The sequence below is a fragment of the Vanacampus margaritifer genome, chromosome 19 (assembly GCF_051991255.1).
Source record: "Vanacampus margaritifer isolate UIUO_Vmar chromosome 19, RoL_Vmar_1.0, whole genome shotgun sequence".
In the NCBI taxonomy this organism is placed as follows: Eukaryota; Metazoa; Chordata; class Actinopteri; order Syngnathiformes; family Syngnathidae; genus Vanacampus; species Vanacampus margaritifer.
This window is the reverse complement of record NC_135450.1, coordinates 5,488,067-5,507,569: the sequence shown is the minus strand read 5'-3', so window position 1 is coordinate 5,507,569 and position 19,503 is coordinate 5,488,067. Positions and strand designations below refer to the sequence as shown.

Sequence of the window (19,503 nt, the reverse complement as noted above, 5' to 3'; positions counted from 1 at the left end):
CGATTGAGAAAGGAGCGACACCTACTTATTAATAGTGGGAAATGTTCTTTCTGATTTTTGTAAATACAAATATGTTTGATATGTCTGTTTATTATTATTATGTTTTTGGAAGTTATAAATTTACGAATTTAAAGCATTGTGACCGGATGTATCAGATATGGCAGAAATCAAAAGTCATATGTGGAAGTTGATTTTTTTTTATATATATATTTTTGGCAGTTATAAATTTACAAATTTAAAGCATTGTGACCGGATGTATCAGATATGACAGAAATCAAAAGTCATATGTGGAAGTTGATTTATTTATTTATTTTTAAATTAAAAAAATATTTTTTTGTATGTTCAAAAGGACCAATAAATACTCTATTTATAAATAATCCAAATTTTCTCTCATGAAGTTCATGGTTCAGGTTCAATTATTTACAAATGTCTGGAAACACTGCTGTGCATAATAATTTGGAACAGTGCATTAAAAAAAGTGTTTATTTTTTTATTTATTACTGATATCACTAGTGGGTTTATTTTTAAAACATTCAAATGATTCTAACAGTTGAATTGAAAATAATGCCGAGTACTATTTGCACAGACAAATCAGGGAAAAACATTTGCACAACAATTTGGAATGCGTCGTATATAGCAAGTTTCCCTCTGACGAGCGGACGTTAGACTCACGCCGTTGCATTTGTTGGAGTTTTAACTTGCTTGCAAGTGTTTCATATAAATCGGTTAAAAAAGGCCACCAATACATTCAAGTTTCACAACATTCATTTTATTTTCTGATAAAAATGTAAAAATAATCATCTGGGAGTCAACATTTTGTTACTCATTCTGAAAAAGCACTCACTGTTCAGTTAGTAGGAACAATTGTGTCTCAACTGTATTTGTGACTGCCAGCAGTGTCCAACAGGTAACACTTCACCTGATTCAGACCATATCCGGCTGCCAATGTTTTTCTCTACCTGCCTCAAGAAAGGTGATGGCCACAGACAGTCCATCACCACCGTGGCGGCAGGAGTTTTGTCTAAAGAATATCGCACGTGTTGCTTCTGGGCCTCCAGAAGTCACGCCTTTTCATTCTTTGAATTGCTGTTTGCAACCTTGTTGTGTACACAAGCAACAGACATGTGCAAGGGGCAACATCACAAGGTCGCAGATTTGCATAAATGTCGCAATGGGATTGTTGCTAACTTTAAAAAAAAAAATCCAAAAGCGATAGGGGAAGGTGGAAATGTTTTAGCATTTATTTGACATCTGCACACTTGCTTGTACCATCAGTGAAGTGCTCTAATAACTAGAATTTGAAATCACTAGTGCCATGCAGTTAACTAGTGCCGTTACCAGTGGTGAGGATAAAAATCTTACTAGTACAAGGACCTAAGGTGGGATAACAAAAATGCTGAGACGGCTTTGCGTTGGGGAATTTAGATGAAATTACTTGACACCTGTCAAATTACTGTACTGGAATTTTTGTTTATTAAAATGAGTTACAAAATGAGGTGTATAATTGAGGATCTGCAACAATTTAAGAGTCCAAATTACAGATTTCCTGACACAAGAGAAACATACTTTACTGTACTGTAAAAGAAGATTGTTTTCACGTTGGAGTCGGCCTATAACCAGGTTTTTGGATATTCAACCAGACGGCATAGTCCAAACTTGTTTTAAAATGTTAGGTTTACAGTCATGTTCTTTGAGTGGTCCATATCACTCTTATGTTGGGGAAAAAATGGCAACAAAAGTGTCCAGGCAAATGCAAAATGGACTACTTCTTCCCCATGATGAAGCTAGGGACCTCAGCATCATCATCAGCCTCTTTTTGCTCATCCTCCTTTTCGTCTTCACTGCTGTCAGAGCTTTTTTCCGCATCGCCATTTTGTTGGTCTTCTTGTTTGGCTTTCTTCGCCATGAGCATCTTCTGCTTCCGTTTTTCCCGCTTCTTCCTGCGCTTTTCCGTCCTCTCTTCGGCTTCCCGTTGGTTTTGTTCCACTTTGTCCAAGTAGGCTTGCTCCTTGTTTTGCTTCACCGACATCTTGTCCAGAAAGTCTTGTCTCTGGTACTCTCGGCGTCGGAGGTGCCGATAAACGTGGAACTCACCGCTGCCCGCACCGGCGCTGGAGCCCATCACATCTCGTACGAACTCCGGTGGAGCACGAGGGTTCCATTCTTTTGGTCGGTCCGGGATTGTAGCGGGTTTATCGGGATTTCGCATTAACCTCTCCAACTTTAGGCGTTGTTCTTCTGCAGCGGTTTTGGCAATGACCAGCGGTTGGCCGCCCTTTCCACCTGGTTTCGCCGTTTTGTTGTTTTTCTGTTCGTGCGCCGCCATCTTGCTGAACGACTGAACACGTCAAATACTTCCGTCTTGCGCAAATGACCCGGAAGTTTTTATGCTGATTTCGTAGCTATTTACACGATTTAATTTGCTATTTTTATTGAATAACATATTCCGTTAATGTTATATGAATTTTTAATAGTTTTATACGTTTCGATTAACACAAGTCTATGTTTAAAAATAACGACTGACCCGACCTGTTTCCACCTCGCACGGATTAAGTTTGATGTATTTGTAATAATTTATTTGCACGATGATTTGCAATTATTTTAAATCTAATATATATATATATATATATATATATATAAAATTGTATATAATATTTGGTTGACATTGTAAGCGTCCCTGTGTTTAATAACAATAGCTGACGTTATCCTGCTCGGGTGACCCGGAAGTTTTTGTTTGTTTGTAATTACTTAGTTTCTATCCTAATTGAATCGCATATTGGGTGGATTTTTATTATTATTATTATTTTGTAATTTTATTTAATCTTTGCTTAACGTTATAAGCGCCAGTGTTGTAATATATTTGTGTAACAAATACGATCGACGTATCTCTCGACCAATGATCAATGGACGTTATGGTCCCGCCTCTCGGTTTCAAGCTTCTTTTTTTTAAGAGTGGCAGAACTCCGGTGTCAAAGCGAGATACGTGTGTTTACAGGAAAAGCCAAATAAGCAGCATGAATAGCTTAATAAGAAACACTTCCCGGTGTCTGCGGTTCGGAGCGGCGTACTCTCTACCCGGACAAGCCGAAGGACGTGTGTGGACGGCCTCGACGCGGCTCTTGTGCGCGGCGTCGGGTCCCCAGAAGGACCTAGGCGACATGGTGAAGAAGGACAAGGTGGTGGTTTTCATGAAGGGGACACCAGCTCAGCCCTTGTGTGGTTTTAGTAACGCCGTGGTCCAGATTCTACGGATGCACGGAGTGGACGACTACGCTGCGTATAACGTGCTGGCGGACGAGGAGCTTCGAGAAGGTCAGTACATTTAGCAACAAGTGGTCACCTGGAGTTAATTTTACTTGTTTTTTTTTAGTCCTAAATTCTCCAGACTACTTTGTTGCGTGTCCATCAGACCACGCACAAATGACTCATCGTTATTCAATGTTTCCTGTTCTACTGTCAATACTTCACCGTAGACGTCAGTGGATTGTGACGTCATCAACGTTCTTGGCTAACTCTCCGAGGCTAACCTTGCGTGACGTTTATCAGCATTTTGCAGAAGCACCGTAGGGTGTGGTGCTTCGAATCAGCCGTGCAAAAAAAAAGATGTAACTGTTCCAATGAGTTGGGCAAAAGCCTTACGTTTGGCTACGACCATTTAGACTTTAGAAGTTACTTTGTTTATCAATAGATTAACTCATTCACTGCCATAAATTCATTTTAAAAATAGATTATAAAAAATTAGGGGCAAGAGGCGGTTATCTGTTTTTTTATTGTAATTAATCGCATGATTTCACTAGTTAACTCACAATTAATATTTTTTTTTATATCTGTTCTAAATGTACAATAAAAAAAAATCTAGGTTTTCATACTCTTGTTAACAAAAGTGGAAACAAAATGTTAAACTAATAGAAATAGTTTAAAAAAAAATTACGTTTATAGCGGTCAACGGCAGTGAATGAATGAAAAAAAAGGTAAGAAAATATTATTAAAAATTTGGGGCGTCAGGCGATTAAAGTTTTTAATCGTAATTCATCTCATGACTTCACTAGTTAACTCGCGATTAATCACAAATTTCATATCTGTTCTAAATGTACAGTAAAAAAAATTAAAGGTTTTCATATTTTTGTTAACAAAAATGGGGAAATAAGTTAAAACTAATAGAAATAGTTCAAATTATTTTTTGACGTTTATAGCTGTCATTGGCAGTAAATTAGTTAAATAAAATCACACTTTATCAAGAAGTTGAACTATCACCAGTCTTGTCTATGGACTCAACAGAGTAGAGCTTAGGTGACTCTTGCTACTCATGTTTCTAGTAGTGCACCCGTTTTGAATTGTAGCCGACATGAAACACAAATAGGAAATAAGCTTTCATGCAGGTTCTATCATGCCTCACCAATCACTAGTCTTGAACCAGTGTCTTTTGCTTCCACAGGAGTAAAAGCGTTCTCCAACTGGCCAACGATCCCTCAGGTCTACTTCAACGGAGAGTTTGTGGGAGGCTGCGACATCCTCCTCCAGATGCACCAAAATGGCGATCTGGTGGAGGAGTTTAAGAAGTTGGGCATCCAGTCTGCGCTATTGGATGCTGAGAAAGACTCCAAGTAGAGGAGGAAGAAGAACTTAAATGTGCTATATAACAGAGGACATATTTACTCGGTTGACTTCACGCGTTGCACTCTAAAGACAAAATTGACTCTTCTGACTGACGGTGTAGATGTGATTCGGTGCTGCCAGTATGAGCGGTTTAGGTGGCTTACCAGACTTCTGACATGGAATTGGTTCTTAAAACAACCCACATGAGCATTGCTAACTAGAAATGTTGGCTTCCAAAGTAAGGTGGCCACCTAAGATGGCTTTTTTCTCTTCCCTTTGCCACTGTAGCTTTAATACTAAAACCGAGACTCCTCAGGATGACTTCACACTATTGTTCAAGTTGGGCCAGAACAAAATGACATCATACTAGAAAACATCCAGGAAGGGACAATTCTGTCTTGAATTGTTACTTATTGAATGAAATGTCTATTACTTTAAAGATTTTATAATGTACATGTTTGTGACAATGTTGACATGGGCTCCAATGGCATCAACAAGTCTTTTGTTTCCTACACATGAAATGGACACGCCCTGTTTTTAAGTAAAGACCCGCCGAATCGCAACAAATAAACTACACCATATTTTGGTCTTGAAGATTAATCACGGGACAGTCAATCACTTTAGCTTATTTGCTGCCCAAGACTTGCATTACCACAGCTATGGTACATTGTAATATATTGTACATTTATAACATGATTAAATGTATTTTAGCTGCATGTACACTGAGTCACAATTAAAATATCAAGTTTAAAAAAAAAATTGTATCTACCTTTTTGAGCAATGCCGCACCTGCAAGATATTCATCAAATCAAAAACACAAAAGTATCAAAAGTTATCTTAAATACAAAATACTATTTTTACAAAATATAGTACGGTCTTTACAATAAAGACGCTGTAAGTTTACTGAGTAACAGTTCAGATTTTCTGCAGGAAGCGCAACACCAGGTCTCGCAGTGTCGTGCGCAGAGGTTCGTTGTTGTCGCACACGATGTGTGTGCCGTCCTCTTCCAGCTGAATCAGTGTGTCCTCCGCCTGCAGGTGCAGAATGTGCCCGTCTGCCGTCTCCTCGACTTTGACCTCAGTGATGCCATGCTGCAAAGAACGTGCAAGATTCAACTGTGTAATTGCTGGATATTTTGTTAAATTGAGTTTTTGCTGCGCCCAAAACATTCTACATTGCTCTCACCCTAAATTAGGTGTAATTTCAATATTTAATTTCAATTCAATTTCAATATAGAGTTGTAAATTTGAGAATTAAGGCCAGGCCAATTAATCTGCTGATTATTGGCCTTCAAACATCAGCCAAAACAATTGGCCTGTTGGGCCAAATGGCCCATTATTTTCCCCTTAAAAAGAAATTGAAGAAAACCGAAGTTTCCGACGCTGTGAAAGTACCCTGAATGTACCAAAAATGTGTAGCATTAGCAACTAGCAAGTGTGTAGCGTATGTTGTTGTTATAGTTATTCTGTTGTCCCTAAGCGTTCTTTAAGCTGTTTAATGACACCTCAGTTGGAGTTAACGGTAAAACTAAACACAGGACAATAATAATTACAGCCACTGTATATTTAAATACAAAACATGCTAATGCTAAAAGCGAAGGGAGGATCTCATTCAAATGCTAACAGGGAGTTAGCATCAACTTAGGGAGTGTTTTTCCTTTAAATAATGAATATCCACACACAAATTCTGTGGGAACACATACCCACAGGTGAGATAACACTACACAAAGGCACAAATTCTTCCCAATGTGTGGAAAATGAGTTATTTTAATAGAATTCTATTGCAACTTTCTTCTGTACTCACATTAAGTGTGTACATCATGGATGCACGGCATGACACTGCCCCCAAGAGGCCAAATCGCACAGGAACAGTATTTGTTCTTACTGTTTTAGTTTATTATATTCTTATTTTACTTTCTTATTGTTTTATTTTTGCCATTGTCCTTTCAAGTTATATTTAAAGGAAAGTCTTTGAATATTTAAAAATATTCAAAGACTTTCTTTTCTCAAAATTCAAGAATACAAACATCCAAGGATTTTTTTGTCTGTTTTCTTGTCTTTTTTTCCCCTTTTCTTTTGTCATTTCCACACGACATAGCACGAAATACAATGCCTGAGGTCCCAGTTTAGCCCTGTAAGTCCCAAGACTTGTGAAAATAACACAAGATAAAAAAATATATATATATATAAACGGTTAATGCTTTACAGCAGTTGTAAACATAGTATGGTTTTAGTAATGATACATAAATCAATACAATAACCTTGTATTCTTCATGAAATTTGTTGATAAGGTCATATTATGGACTTGTCATTCAAAGCAGATAATCTTAATAGCGAAAGTTTGTGCGTAAGTGACACCCATTGAAAAGCAATTGGGGGGAGGGTAATTTTATGCATTATATATATTCTTAAATCATCGGCAGATTAATCGGTAATCGTTATCTTTTCTGCCAAAAATCGGCATCTGCCTAAAAAAAAAAACAATCGGTCGGGCCCTACAGAGAATGACACTGAAAATATGTTAATTTAATGTAATATTAAAAATGATGACTACGGTATATTTCAAAAAATGTTATGTAAAAAAATATTTTAAAAATACATTTCTAAAATATACAACTTAAATTGCACCATTATTTTCATATTGTAATGTATTTTCTTTTTACTTTAGCCCAATACTTCTTTGAAACATTCTTGGTGAAAAAGCAAAATCCAACCTTTTGCAGAGTTGCAAGGAAGGCTTCCAAGGGTACAACTCCACTGAGCAGGGGTTTGGGCGCCTGACCCGCTGGGGGTTCCTCCATCACTCGCTTCCTCTTCTTGGTAGGGGGCGCTGGAGGAGGCTTTGGAACAGACTGGCAATACAAAAATGGGAAAATATCTGGATTAGTGTGTTACATGGACAATTGTGTTGTGTGTTGATAGTTGAGCCTTGGCAGAGGTCAGTGACTCACCATCAACGTGTGCTTGTTGTCTTTCGAATGCAACATAGCCGAGATGGTTGCCACGGAGATGCCAGGTTTGATCTCGGAAGGCACCAGGGAGTTGGCCAGCTAGGAACAAAAGCAGATGATGTCATGACTTTGAAAAGTTGCTTCCCTCCTGGAGAGTCTCACCTCAGGTAGAATATAGACACGCTCGTAACGGCGCCTGAAGGGCAGGCTGAGCACGGAGCAGCGCCTGTAGGCCATTGGTGGGGGCTGCAGCTCCAGCATCAGATCGGAGCGATGAGACTGGCTCATTGGAGGCTGGGTGTACTGCTCGGGACATATCACGTGGACGGGCTGCAGGGAGAGCCAACAGGCAGGTAAAGCAGACTGCAGATTTTTTCCTGAGTCATGAAAACTGTTCAAACTTGACAAGCATTGTACTAGTTGGCATATTTTTAACAGCAATTACAGGTCCTCATTTTATATTTATGGACGTCAGCCAGCGTTTATTCATATCTACGAAGATTCGTAACTAGAGGACTACATGTACAAGGACATAAAAACAGAAATGCTTTTAGAAAACTACATCTTCCATGTAACTAAAACTAGTTGTAGCTTTAGCAAAAATGTCCTTGATTTTCATCTTTGCCAATTAATATTAGTGTTGTCAAAGTTAAAGCGTGAACTGATTAAATAATCACAAAAAATTATCGCATTAATCATGAATTAACGCAGATTAATCGCACTGTTCATTTCGACCATAGATTATTACCCTTTAGCGTGACAGCGGATGGCTACGTTTAAGGTAGCACAGGTTGTGTTTTAGCAATAAACATAATTACATGCATTAAAGTAAAGCATTTAATAAATGTTTGTGTATCACATTTAGAATATTTGTTCATGTCAAAATATTGGGGTCATTTTTTTCCATTTTAAATTATGCAAGTAATTAACTGATTAGAAAAAGAGGAGGATGAGTGTGTGCAGTGGATCAAAAAATGTTGAAGACGTCCTCATAACATTAAATGTCAAAAGAATTAACACATAATCGGTGCTCTTCAAATTTGGCGGGGGAAAAATGTTGATAAAAATGCCTTTTTTTACTAAGCGATTAATCAAAATTCTAAGATGTGATAAATCTGATTTAAAATGTAATCGTTTGACAGCTCTAATTAATATACATAAGCTTTTGGGGTTCATTTTAATTGTATTGATTATTGTATTGCTGCAAAGTCAAAAAGTTGTTTGAGAACTCTATTTAGTTTACTACACAATAAGGGATGCTTAATTTTGAAGAAAATATTAATCACGATTATATTGGTAATACTTGAAATCACGATTAGGACGATCATTTATTTTTTGGTACAAAACAAGAAAATGTTTAAACGTAAAAAAAAATATTATGACAAGAAAAAACAAACCTACTCTAAAGACTAACCAAATTTAAAAAAACAAAAGCAAACAAAAAATATAAAAATAAAGACAACGAAAAATCCAAAACTATTATAACCCTGACCCCACACTCGTAAATTCAGCACTCGTAGATTTGAATATGCGGATATTTTTTATTTTTATACCCCATTCCCCTTGTTTTTCATCGAAAACATAACAAATGTTTATCATCATTTTTATTGTATTTCTCCAACGCATTGGAATGGAGTAATTTAGTGATTTATTTTTGGTACAGTACTTGTAAAACTTGACCAGGGTGGTGGTGGATTGTCTTACCTGGACCTCTTTGAGCAGCTTTGAAACTTGGTGGAAGTTAAGCCGCGTGTCAATGGGGCAGTAAACACACTTCATGGCCAGCGGCTGGTAGGGAGCCAAAGCATCCAAGTAGGAGAAGTCCGGTTCTGTCAGTAAAAATGAATAACAGCCTTACCTTTCAGTACATCGTTTTGAAAATCATCACTGCTTAAGTGATTGGCATGTGTGTGTTTCCAAGCCTTAAAGTGTTCATTACCAGTAAAGATGATAGTGTTCAGGCTGGATTTGCCCCACAGCTCCATGAAGTGGACCACGTCCCCGAAGCGCAGGGAGGGGTGTCCAGTGAACACCACACACGGTTGGCGGAAGTCACTGCTGAAGTCACCGTGAATGCTGGGGTAGTGCTTCAGCTTGTTGCTTTGGATCAACTGAAATAACACGGACCATATAAGTTATGTTCACTAACTTTGCAACTGTTTAAAATTGAAGTCTGGCGGCCACTTTTCTACATCGGCCGATTATTGCCCTTCAAACATCTGCCAAAACAATAGACCAATTGGGTCAAATGGACAATTATTTTCCCCTTAAAACGTTATAATCGAAGAAAAAAAGTTTCCAACGCTGTGAAAGTGCCCTGAATGCAGCGCATGGCAGTACGCATGGCATTAGCAACTAGCATGTGCGTAGCGTATGTTATTCTGGTCATTTTGTTGTCCCTAAGTGTCATTTAAGCTGTTTAATGACACCCCAGTTGGAGTTAACCGCAAAACTAAACACACAACAATAAGAATTATATCCACTGTATATCTAAATACAAAACATGCTTTATTTTTAAAACATTGCTAGCCTAGCGCTAATGCTACAAGCGAAGAGAGGATCCCATTCAGATGCTAAGTTAACTTCAACTTTGGGAGTGTTTTTCCTTCAAATAATGAATATTTGATCATGACCATTCTTGGTTTTATTATTGACACATAAATCTATACAATAATCTTCTATACTTCATGAAATTTGTTGATAAGGTATATAGACTATAGACTTGTCATTCAAAGCAGAGAAAATTTTAACAGTAGAAGTTTGTGCAAAAGTCACTCCCATTAAAAAGGAATGGGGGGCTAATTCTATGCATTATATATATTTTTCAAAAATTATCGGCAGATTAATCAGTAATCTGTATTTTTTTCTGCCAAAAAGCGGTATCGGCCTCAAAAAATGCATATCAGTCGGGCCCTACACAACATAACATAATTGTTGTACCTCTGCATGGGGGAATGGAGGCTCTGGAAGATACACCTTCGACTGCTTGTTATGACAGAGCCTAAAATAATAATTAAAATCAAAGTGAGCTTGTGTGACATCAACTGCTGTTCTGTTCTAAGTAGTGAGTAAAACAAAATGTTAACAGAAAAACATCTTCTCACCACTCAGCAAAGATTTGTGAGAACTCCAAGGAGCTGTTGGCGACAGGAGAGATAAAATAGAACGGCGTGGTACCCAGGTTGGCGCTGTCGATGAACTGGTACAGACACTCTAGCAGGTCATAAATCACTCCAGAGGAATAGCATGGCACAAGCACATTGCCTCCAGCTCGTATCGTCATGGCTACGAGGAACACGTGACACATCATCATCACAAGACGCATCTTCGATTGGTCAACATCACAAAGTAGCTAGTCGGCACATTTCAGCTAACCTAGATTGCTGCAGAATTCTCCCAGCATGCCATCTGGGTTGGCGGTGGGCATCTGGGTGAGGCCTGTCAGAATGAGAACATCGCTGTTCTTCAGGGAACTTTGGTCCATCGGCTGGGAGAAGACAAAGGAAAGACTACATCACTTTTGATCATAGCGGATCACGGGATATTTACTGCATACCTGCGGGTGGGTGGTGAGGAGGGACGACCCGGACACGTAGGAAACTTTCTCATGATGGGATTGGATGATCCAATTGGAGCTACCCAAGGAGTAGCCAGAGCTTAGTGGGGAGATTTGTACAGCTCCAAACAATTCCTGCAAAAAAAAACTTGGTCATTGGGCAATCGTGAAATTTCCACATCATGTTACCTTGACGCAACATTCAGTTCAAGTCAAATATTTATTTCAAACATATTTTTCGTAAAAAACACACACACACCAACAGAAAAATCCCATTAAATCGATATATGTATGAATTTGCAATTATTAAAAATATTATTTTTTTCACCATGAAACTTTCAAGTTTGTGTGTGCGGCTGTGCGCTAGATAACACAATTAGGACAGCTTCTTACCACTTTCTGTGAATAACCCACGAGTTGCACTTTGCTGAGGGCAGAGTTGACCTCCTGCATACCGTAACATCGTTTCCACGTCCAAACATCAACTGCATTCTTTAGTGGTCCAGGAATCAACCTTAAGAATAAAATGCAAAATGAATATGCAAGAAAATTAATAAGCGCAGCATGATTTATTTTAAGAACACAAAGATTTGTTTTCCCCCCAGGTACAGTAAAAGGCAAAGCCATGATTATCGATCCATCCATTGTCTGTACTATTTGTCCTCATCAAGTTTGGCAGTGATCTGATACCTTTGTATTTCCTTCTTCTTCCAGGAGGTGGCAGACTGAGCTTTGGGAACTCTCTCCATGAACTTCACAAGCTCTTCCATCAGCAATCTAAAAAAAAAAAGAAAACAAAAAAAGAAACTCAATTACTTTAAAACACCCACAAATGAAATTTACAGGAGTAACTTACACCCCAGGCTCTTTTCCCACATTCATAAACAGTGTTCAGGTGTTGTGAAAGAGTATCTTCCTATTGCCAAATTCTTATGTTTGTTTCCACAAATTCAATGGTTTAAGATCAAACAAATAAATGTTAATGTCGCACAAAGTAAACAGAAAATGCAGTTTTCAAATCATGATTTATTTATTTAGGGAAAACAAATATTAAAAGATCCCTTGCCTTGTTTGAAAAAGTAGTAATTGATCCCATTGTTAAATTGTGAATTAACTGTGGCAAAAAGACCAAGGAAAAAAAGATGAATTCATTTTCACTGACCAGACCTAAGCCAGATTACCTCCAAAACTGTCCAATCAAGAAGTCAAAGAATTAGAAAATGTCTAGCAAAATTAAGTCACACAAAGAGCTTTAAAAAAAAAAGAAAAAAAAGGGGGGGGGGAATAAAAGGTCATGATGCAAAGAAATTCAAGAACCAATGAAAAATAAAGTCACACGGGTTCTGATCATTTTCAATATTTTATCCTTTAATAATTAAAATGATGAAGGTGAATCCGAGCTTGACAGCGAAATTGGAACCGCTGACGCGGCGGCTATGACGGTGTCGTAACGCGGAACGCAACCGAGCACGCACATGCGGACGTTCGATCGGACGACGGAGAGTGCCCCGAGTCCAATGCATATTCATCGGAGGAAGTGTGTACAGTCTGCTACTTGCTTTTTATTCCCCGGAAAAAAAGGCAGTCAAGAAAGTGTAACGTTTGCACGCAAAACGGACCAATGTGAAAGTGAAAGTAAACTGTTGTGCGAGTCCTGGCGTCTCCTTGCACGCAGGAGAGCGTTACAAAAGGAAAAACTGTATTTGAAACATCCACATAATTGTAAGTAGTACCACAGTTGCACACATTTGTAAATAGTTTGCGAAATTGTTTTGTCAAATTGTTACACTGTTGAATGGAAATAAACGTATTTTGCAATCAAAAAACACTTTTTCATTGTTGGTGAAAGCGTTTTACAGAAGTAAAGCACTATTTAGGTGTTTGTGGCATCATTCATGGACAAAAAGAAGTGTACAATTCACTAGAGTGCATGAAATAACATCGTTTCACAAAAAGCTCTTTTTCTCCGTTTTTTGTTTCAAAAGAGAGAATTTCGGTGAAAGTAACCATTTTCTATTGTTGATTACTGAAGAACGGAATAAGGTAGAAACAAACTTTTTTTTTCTGATGAAAGCCGAGAGTCCAATCTTTCATTTGGTAGTATGTGTGTTTCCATAACACAACATTTTCTGTGGACCTTGAAAGATCACTCAAAATGCTTAAATCGGCTGGCAGTGGGGACAACCCGTTTCTGAAAACGTCTGGCAGTGAAAGAGTTAAGAGCGGGCAAAATACTTTTCAAGGCACTCTAAGACTGTACTAAAATGTCACAAATGTTGGCATTAAAAAAAAAAAAATCCCTATGTCTCTTTACCTTCCAATCTGCAGGGTGGGCTCTGTGGCATACACTGTGCCAGTGAAACCTGTGTTTTCTGTGATGTAGGGCAGGGCCATCATACAGTGGTAGTTGGAAATCAGGATGACATCGATCGTTGACAGATCCAGCAGTTCTCTCTGTTTTTTTGTGTGTTTTTTTTAAAGAGAGGATTCATTAAACAAGCTCAATTCTATACATGTTAAAATATAATGTGAAATAGGGCTCCATTTATAGTGTAATGCCATAGTAGCGCTGTGAAAGGAGCATTCTACCCCCCAAAAAAGAAAAAAAGTATGCATACAGTGCCTGGATTTATTACCTCGGGGAGACAGAATTCTGGCTGTGAGTCCACAAACACTCTGCCCGCACACTCTTTTAGCTCCTGGAAATATCAGTGCAAGAGAGTCATTTCACAGTCTGTAATTAGGTTTTTAGTACAAAAGCAAGACCTATCAAAGCATTTTCAGAATCCACCAAGCATCTCACACCTTTTCCAAGTTTAGAGGTCCGTCTTTAGCACTCCAACCTGGTAGCTTTGAGAGTCTTGGACTAGAAAAGGAAAACAGGCAATGCATACAGTCATTTAAAATTATGCCTAAGTGGAAAGTTTAGTCATCACAAAATCAGTCAAGTGGCTAACTGGCTAATATAATCGATAAAGCAGTAAAAGGCTACATTATTACTCACCTGTGCACGAGGGGAAGGGGCAAGAAGTGTAGGACAGATGTGGTGTCCAGTCCACAATCCAGCATGACGGTGGTCGATTTAAATTTGAGGACATTGCACGGCAATGTGGGATGGCCAGACAGACAGTACTAATGGAAACCAATCAGTAGGAAAACATACATAATAGGTTGTTTATAATGTACAAGCCGTAGCATATCAACACGTCATCTTCAGATCTCCAAACATCTCAGAGTGCTTACAGAGTTACTCTTGGGCTAGTGAATGACAGAAGAGGCTGCTAGTTGCTACGCTAACACCTGCTACGCAGCCCTGTACCTCTAGCCTACACAGTTACTTTGTCGGATAAACACGAATAATGCGTACTTAATACTTACCAATTTCATGTTTTAACAAATGACACCATAATCTTATGAAGGAAAACTGGTACTGTATTGCAAGCCTTGTGCAACTTTCTTCTTCGCTGGCTAAATCAGTAGGTTGTACACAAATGTTACAGACACAGGGCGCCACCTATCGCGGGCCGGAAGAGTAAGGGTTCATATTGATAAAATAGACTTCCGGTCTTTAGTGGTTACTTTAAAATGTATTTACAAACTGTTTACGTCTATGGTTGCAAGTGAAACTAGAATATTACAGTATAATATTGATGACATGCGTGAAACCGTAGCGATAGAGACGTTTATAATTTCAGACGTACGCTATGGCCAATACTAGATTCGATGCGATGCTTGCAGCTGATTTACCTTAGCATTCGAACCTGTCAGAACCCCTCCCCAGTGACTCACACTTCGAACTGGGTAAAGTCAAGTCATTTGAATGTTGCGACATGGATTGTGGAAACTTTGCCCAGTCGACTCCGAGCTGTTTTTACCTCCCCAGGTAAGTTGCAATTTTTGTTTTAAGGTCATTGTTTCACTCTCTTAACAGTTTGCGAAACTTAAGTGTTCAAAAATAGGACAGTACTGGCTTTCGTCAATTTTCCTAAATACAAACTTTGTTTACTTGAGTATTTCCTTCACATTAGCAGTCAAAATGATTGAAATGCCATCAAACATGTCTTCCTTTACAAAACTAGTAATTCTCTGACAGGCTGTCAGACGATTATGAATTTCATTTTCCTTATTGATGTAATAAAATAAAGAGGCGACATTAACGGACTTCCAGTGGAAAACTACTGCATCAAAAACAACTGATATTTTAATTTGTAGCTTAAAATTAATATTTATATTCAATATATAATGTTATTTAATATATTTTTTTTTAAACCAATACAGTATCTCCTTATCTTACATGAGAGGCTTACCCAAGACAGGGTTTTCCCCAAGGAAGTCTGAGATAATAAAATTATAAAAACGACATAAGTACTGTTGACTGACCATCAATGAGGATTTTTTAATTTTATTACTGCAGCACACCCTGTGACGTGTGCATGCCCCCTTTTGTTGTGTACATTTGACTTGTCACAATCCATGTCCCCTTTTTGCCCACAGATCAGAGGTCTAAAGTTAACATTTTCAGCTATGGGAAACATGTCCTGCAACAACCTAGAAATCCCTCCACCCAAGGGACCAAATGCTGCAGGATGTACTGACTTTATGATGGATAACACAGTGCAGGTAAAGTGCAGGATGGCGAAGAACAGTCAGTGTAATTGTTTTCGGTAATAAATGTCTGCATTTGTGTTCCCAACAGGGAAGCTTCTTCCGTCTTTACTACCCTTGCCAGAGGAATAACAAAGCAGAGATGCCGGACTGGATTCCAAGCAGAGAGTACTTTAATGGGCTGGCAGATTTTTTGAAAATCAACAGGACTTTCAGCGAAAGAATATTCAACTGTCTCTTTGGTAATTCATCATGACATTTTTCAAATTTGGGCCTCGTCATTATCATACTGTTTTTTATCTTTTAAAACTGTTCTTAAATCGCTTAAACCTTAGTGTCTACAGAAGTGGTTCTGAAACCCTAAAGGAAAGAAATATTTCCAATGACTCCCATAAAAGCATAACACCAACTAAAAATGTTTATTATGTTTCATAATATTAAGTACAAACACTTAATTGTGAGCTTTATTTATTGAAAATGTATGTATTTTTTTCAGGGTCCTTTAAGATTCCAGCCTACTTGGATGCTCCATTTAAGTCAAATGAAAAATGCCCCGTAATTATCTTTTCACACGGTTTGGGGGCCTTCAGGTATTTATTATCCTTTTTTGGCATTGACGGATTTAAAAATGTATTGTATATATATTTTTCGGAATGGTCTGATTTGTGTTTTTCCCCCCTTTGTTAGGACTTTGTATTCCGCCTTATGTACAGAACTAGCTTCTCAGGGCTTCATCGTGGCCTCTGTGGAACACAGGTACGTGTACATGTAATTGACTGATTTATCTACTCTGCATACCGTAGTGCGACAAAGGTTCTATTGTTTGTTCCTGCTATTGGAGTTATACAGGTTTAAGGTCATCTAAACACTTGACTGTATAAATAAGAACACTTTTCAGTATGATATATTTTTAACCTTTTTTTTCTCGGTGATTATGATCGTGAACATACACAGAAAAAAACACATTCATTGCAACTTCTCCCACATGACACGAATCAGCAATATGATTGCCTCTTTCATATTGTTGTGTAATAGGCCAATTTTAGGAAGCCTATTTTTGGTAGCATATTAGCAGACTCAGCCCACAATTGGTCCATCTCGTGCATACATGCGACTTCTATCAGCTGGTGATGGGTAAAGCCACAGAAAGAGCATATGACCTAGTAATCCTGCATGTAAAGTTGTCACAAATGTCAAGTCATAATAGCAAATACTTTGGGTAATTAGTAGGCAGTTGGAGGAAACTGAATCATTACTTGATTATCTTCATTTACTGCATATCAGAAAGTAGCTAATCAAAACAGACAGTGTTGTCCAGGAAATGAGTCAGAATCATAACTCGGATAACCACCATTCCTCCAAGGTTATCAGCCTTGAACGTTGGCACAGTGCTTCGTACCCAAGGTTAAGGAGGAATACTTGTCCATGCATGTTTTAAAATTTCACTATCGGATCTTCGAAGTTTCAAGTGGGACGTTTCAGAGTTCCGAGCACTTAAAAAACGTGTACTTCTGTCTCCTGCAGAGACCAGTCTGCCTCAGCCACGTATCTCCTACGACAAAAGAGCGAGTCGGAGACGGCCGACAAGGATTCCTCGAAAACTTCACTCGCAGACACCCTGGTGAGGGAGTGGATGTACTACAGAAGTCTGCAACAAGGGGAGCAAGAATTCCCCCTCAGAAACCAGCAAGTATGAAGCCTGAGATATGTTACATTATTTCACTATACTAGTATACACACTATGGACTTTAACAACAGGTCTGCAGTTATTAAATAAAATGATCTCATCTTTAATCAGAGAAATCTGATGCTGTAAAATATGAAAGTTATTTTTGCATTTCAAAGAATGACTTCATTAAGAGTGTGTAAGATTTGATACAGAAGCTTCTGTCTTTTCCAGGTGCAACAGAGGGCCGACGAATGCATCCGTGCGCTTCATAAACTCACGGACATAAACTCAGGGGTGCCAGTGCAAAATGTTTTGCATACACAATTTGACTGGAAGACTTTGGAGGTAACTCAAATAATTTTTTTTCCATGTATGATTTATTTTAAACTAAGGATTGTAATGCCATTGTGCTTGATTGTTGCCAGTACACTAAATGTTGACTTTTCAGTATCAGTTAATAACATTTCATGCAACATTTACACATCCACTAAAAACAACCAATACAATACAATGAAAACAGCAGAGGCCCCAGAAATGAATCCTGTGGAACACCATAAATACTCCACATAGTAAATTATCACACGACATACCACCACAACAGCCACAAGTCGTCTACTGAGTGCACCAACTTCTCTACAGCACAGATAAGCCAAGCAATGTCTCGTGATCAGCAGCAGCCAATGATGGTCAAACCATTAGTGTATGACTCACTGAACCCGGGTTCAAAACCACTGCCTTAGATTTTAGTAGATGCTGGTATGGTTATGTACCTTGTAACAGTCCTTTGGTAAAGCGACTTCTGATCAATTGTCATGTTCAATACAGAATTCCATGGATCTTGGCAGAGTATCTATCATGGGCCATTCCTTTGGGGGAGCGACAGTCATAGAAGCTCTAGCCAAAGAAGCAAAATTCAAGTAAGAGCAGTTCTACACATCAATCCATTTTCTATACCACTTACTTGGCCATTGAAAGGGGCCTTTGATAACACGCTTGCTCTCTCTCAGGTGTGCTGTAGCGCTGGATGTCTGGATGTTCCCGTTAAAAGACGAAACCTTTCCTCAAGTAAACCAGCCTATTTTTTTTATCAACTCTGAGAAGTTCCAGTGGGCGGAGAACATAAAACGCATCAAAAAGCTGGACTCGTCAGACATCGAGAGGAAAATGATGACGATCAGGTAGCACGAAGCAGAAAACACCACCATCGATTGTAAACTAGATGAAAAATTCTCTTCTGATGGATTTTGTTGCCTTCATTGCTCCAGAGGGACTGTGCACCAGTCTTTCCCAGACTTCACCTTTCTGACAAGAGACTTGATCGGCAAGTTTATGAAGCTGAGAGGTGACCTCGACCCAGAAATCGGGATTGACCTTTCAAACAAAGCATCGCTCGCATTTCTGCAAAGGCATCTTGGTAAGACTCTTCTTCACCCATACCTCCGTTAATTAAATTGTGAGTCGTGTCTGAAATTGTGTGCTTTTTTTTTTTAAGGTTTGAAAAAGGACTTCAATCAATGGGATCGTCTGATTGAAGGGGATGATGAAAACCTTATTCCAGGAACGAATGTAATTTTGCTTCAGTCAGCCATCTGACAAATGAAGCAACGGCAAATTCCTGGAGCTTTTGTGACCTCATGCTGTAAACTTGAGGACCCCGCCATGTTAAAGTAATATTTTAAACTCAGGTGTTTTAAAATGGACATTTGAAGAACATTGTTTTCTGCACATAACTGACCACTTTAAAGTATATATGTTTGTATTTACCAGCATTTTATCCATTTAAAAAAAAAAATCAATATGTCCTTTTAGTTTGTTTTTGAAATTTGACAGCAACATTTTAGGTGTGTGTGCGCACGCCTGTGTATTTTTTATTTTTCATCTTGAGCCAAATTAGTGCTCGAAATGTGGCTATGTCAACACGGAATAACTTTGAATACATGTACAGAATGTACATGGTTAACTGTGAGATGTGCCTTCATTCACAGTATTTTAGTATAGTCTATGTACATTTTAAAATATATATTTAAATCCAGGCATTTATTGTATTTAGTCAAGTCTATTTTTATGTGCACACTGCAATAAATCAGGTTTGTATACCTACATCAGCCTTATTTTAAGTGTTCAAC

At 38.3% G+C, this 19,503-nt stretch overlaps 4 protein-coding genes and 1 non-coding gene across 5 annotated transcripts; 2 read left to right on the top strand and 3 right to left on the bottom strand.

Annotated features, from left to right (window-relative positions):
- Window positions 1-747: 747 nt before the first annotated feature.
- On the bottom strand, window positions 748-2,435 carry prkrip1 (PRKR interacting protein 1). Its single transcript, XM_077552065.1, has one exon. The coding sequence runs from the start codon at window positions 2,324-2,326 to the stop codon at window positions 1,763-1,765; it is 564 nt and encodes a 187-aa protein (XP_077408191.1). The 5' UTR covers window positions 2,327-2,435; the 3' UTR covers window positions 748-1,762.
- Window positions 880-1,156, bottom strand: LOC144039958 (small Cajal body-specific RNA 13). Its single transcript, XR_013289586.1, has one exon.
- A 477-nt stretch (window positions 2,436-2,912) lies between the features above and the next one.
- Window positions 2,913-5,294, top strand: glrx5 (glutaredoxin 5 homolog (S. cerevisiae)). The gene is made up of 2 exons (XM_077552063.1): window positions 2,913-3,312; window positions 4,436-5,294. The coding sequence occupies exons 1-2, from the start codon at window positions 2,913-2,915 to the stop codon at window positions 4,606-4,608; spliced, it is 573 nt and encodes a 190-aa protein (XP_077408189.1). The 3' UTR covers window positions 4,609-5,294.
- On the bottom strand, window positions 5,260-14,635 carry ints9 (integrator complex subunit 9). The gene is made up of 17 exons (XM_077552061.1): window positions 14,482-14,635; window positions 14,108-14,235; window positions 13,909-13,969; window positions 13,740-13,802; window positions 13,418-13,557; window positions 11,794-11,880; window positions 11,497-11,617; window positions 11,104-11,238; window positions 10,923-11,034; window positions 10,652-10,832; window positions 10,488-10,548; window positions 9,487-9,658; window positions 9,252-9,376; window positions 7,710-7,877; window positions 7,548-7,646; window positions 7,311-7,448; window positions 5,260-5,688 (listed from the first exon to the last, which is right to left on the bottom strand). Exons 1-17 carry the CDS (start codon window positions 14,488-14,490, stop codon window positions 5,512-5,514), a joined length of 1,977 nt encoding a protein of 658 aa, XP_077408187.1. The 5' UTR covers window positions 14,491-14,635; the 3' UTR covers window positions 5,260-5,511.
- On the top strand, window positions 14,632-19,477 carry pla2g7 (phospholipase A2, group VII (platelet-activating factor acetylhydrolase, plasma)). The gene is made up of 11 exons (XM_077552062.1): window positions 14,632-14,986; window positions 15,598-15,723; window positions 15,800-15,950; window positions 16,205-16,298; window positions 16,396-16,464; window positions 17,233-17,398; window positions 17,609-17,722; window positions 18,203-18,294; window positions 18,385-18,555; window positions 18,643-18,791; window positions 18,870-19,477. Exons 1-11 carry the CDS (start codon window positions 14,924-14,926, stop codon window positions 18,968-18,970), a joined length of 1,296 nt encoding a protein of 431 aa, XP_077408188.1. The 5' UTR covers window positions 14,632-14,923; the 3' UTR covers window positions 18,971-19,477.
- The last annotated feature ends 26 nt before the right edge of the window (window positions 19,478-19,503 follow it).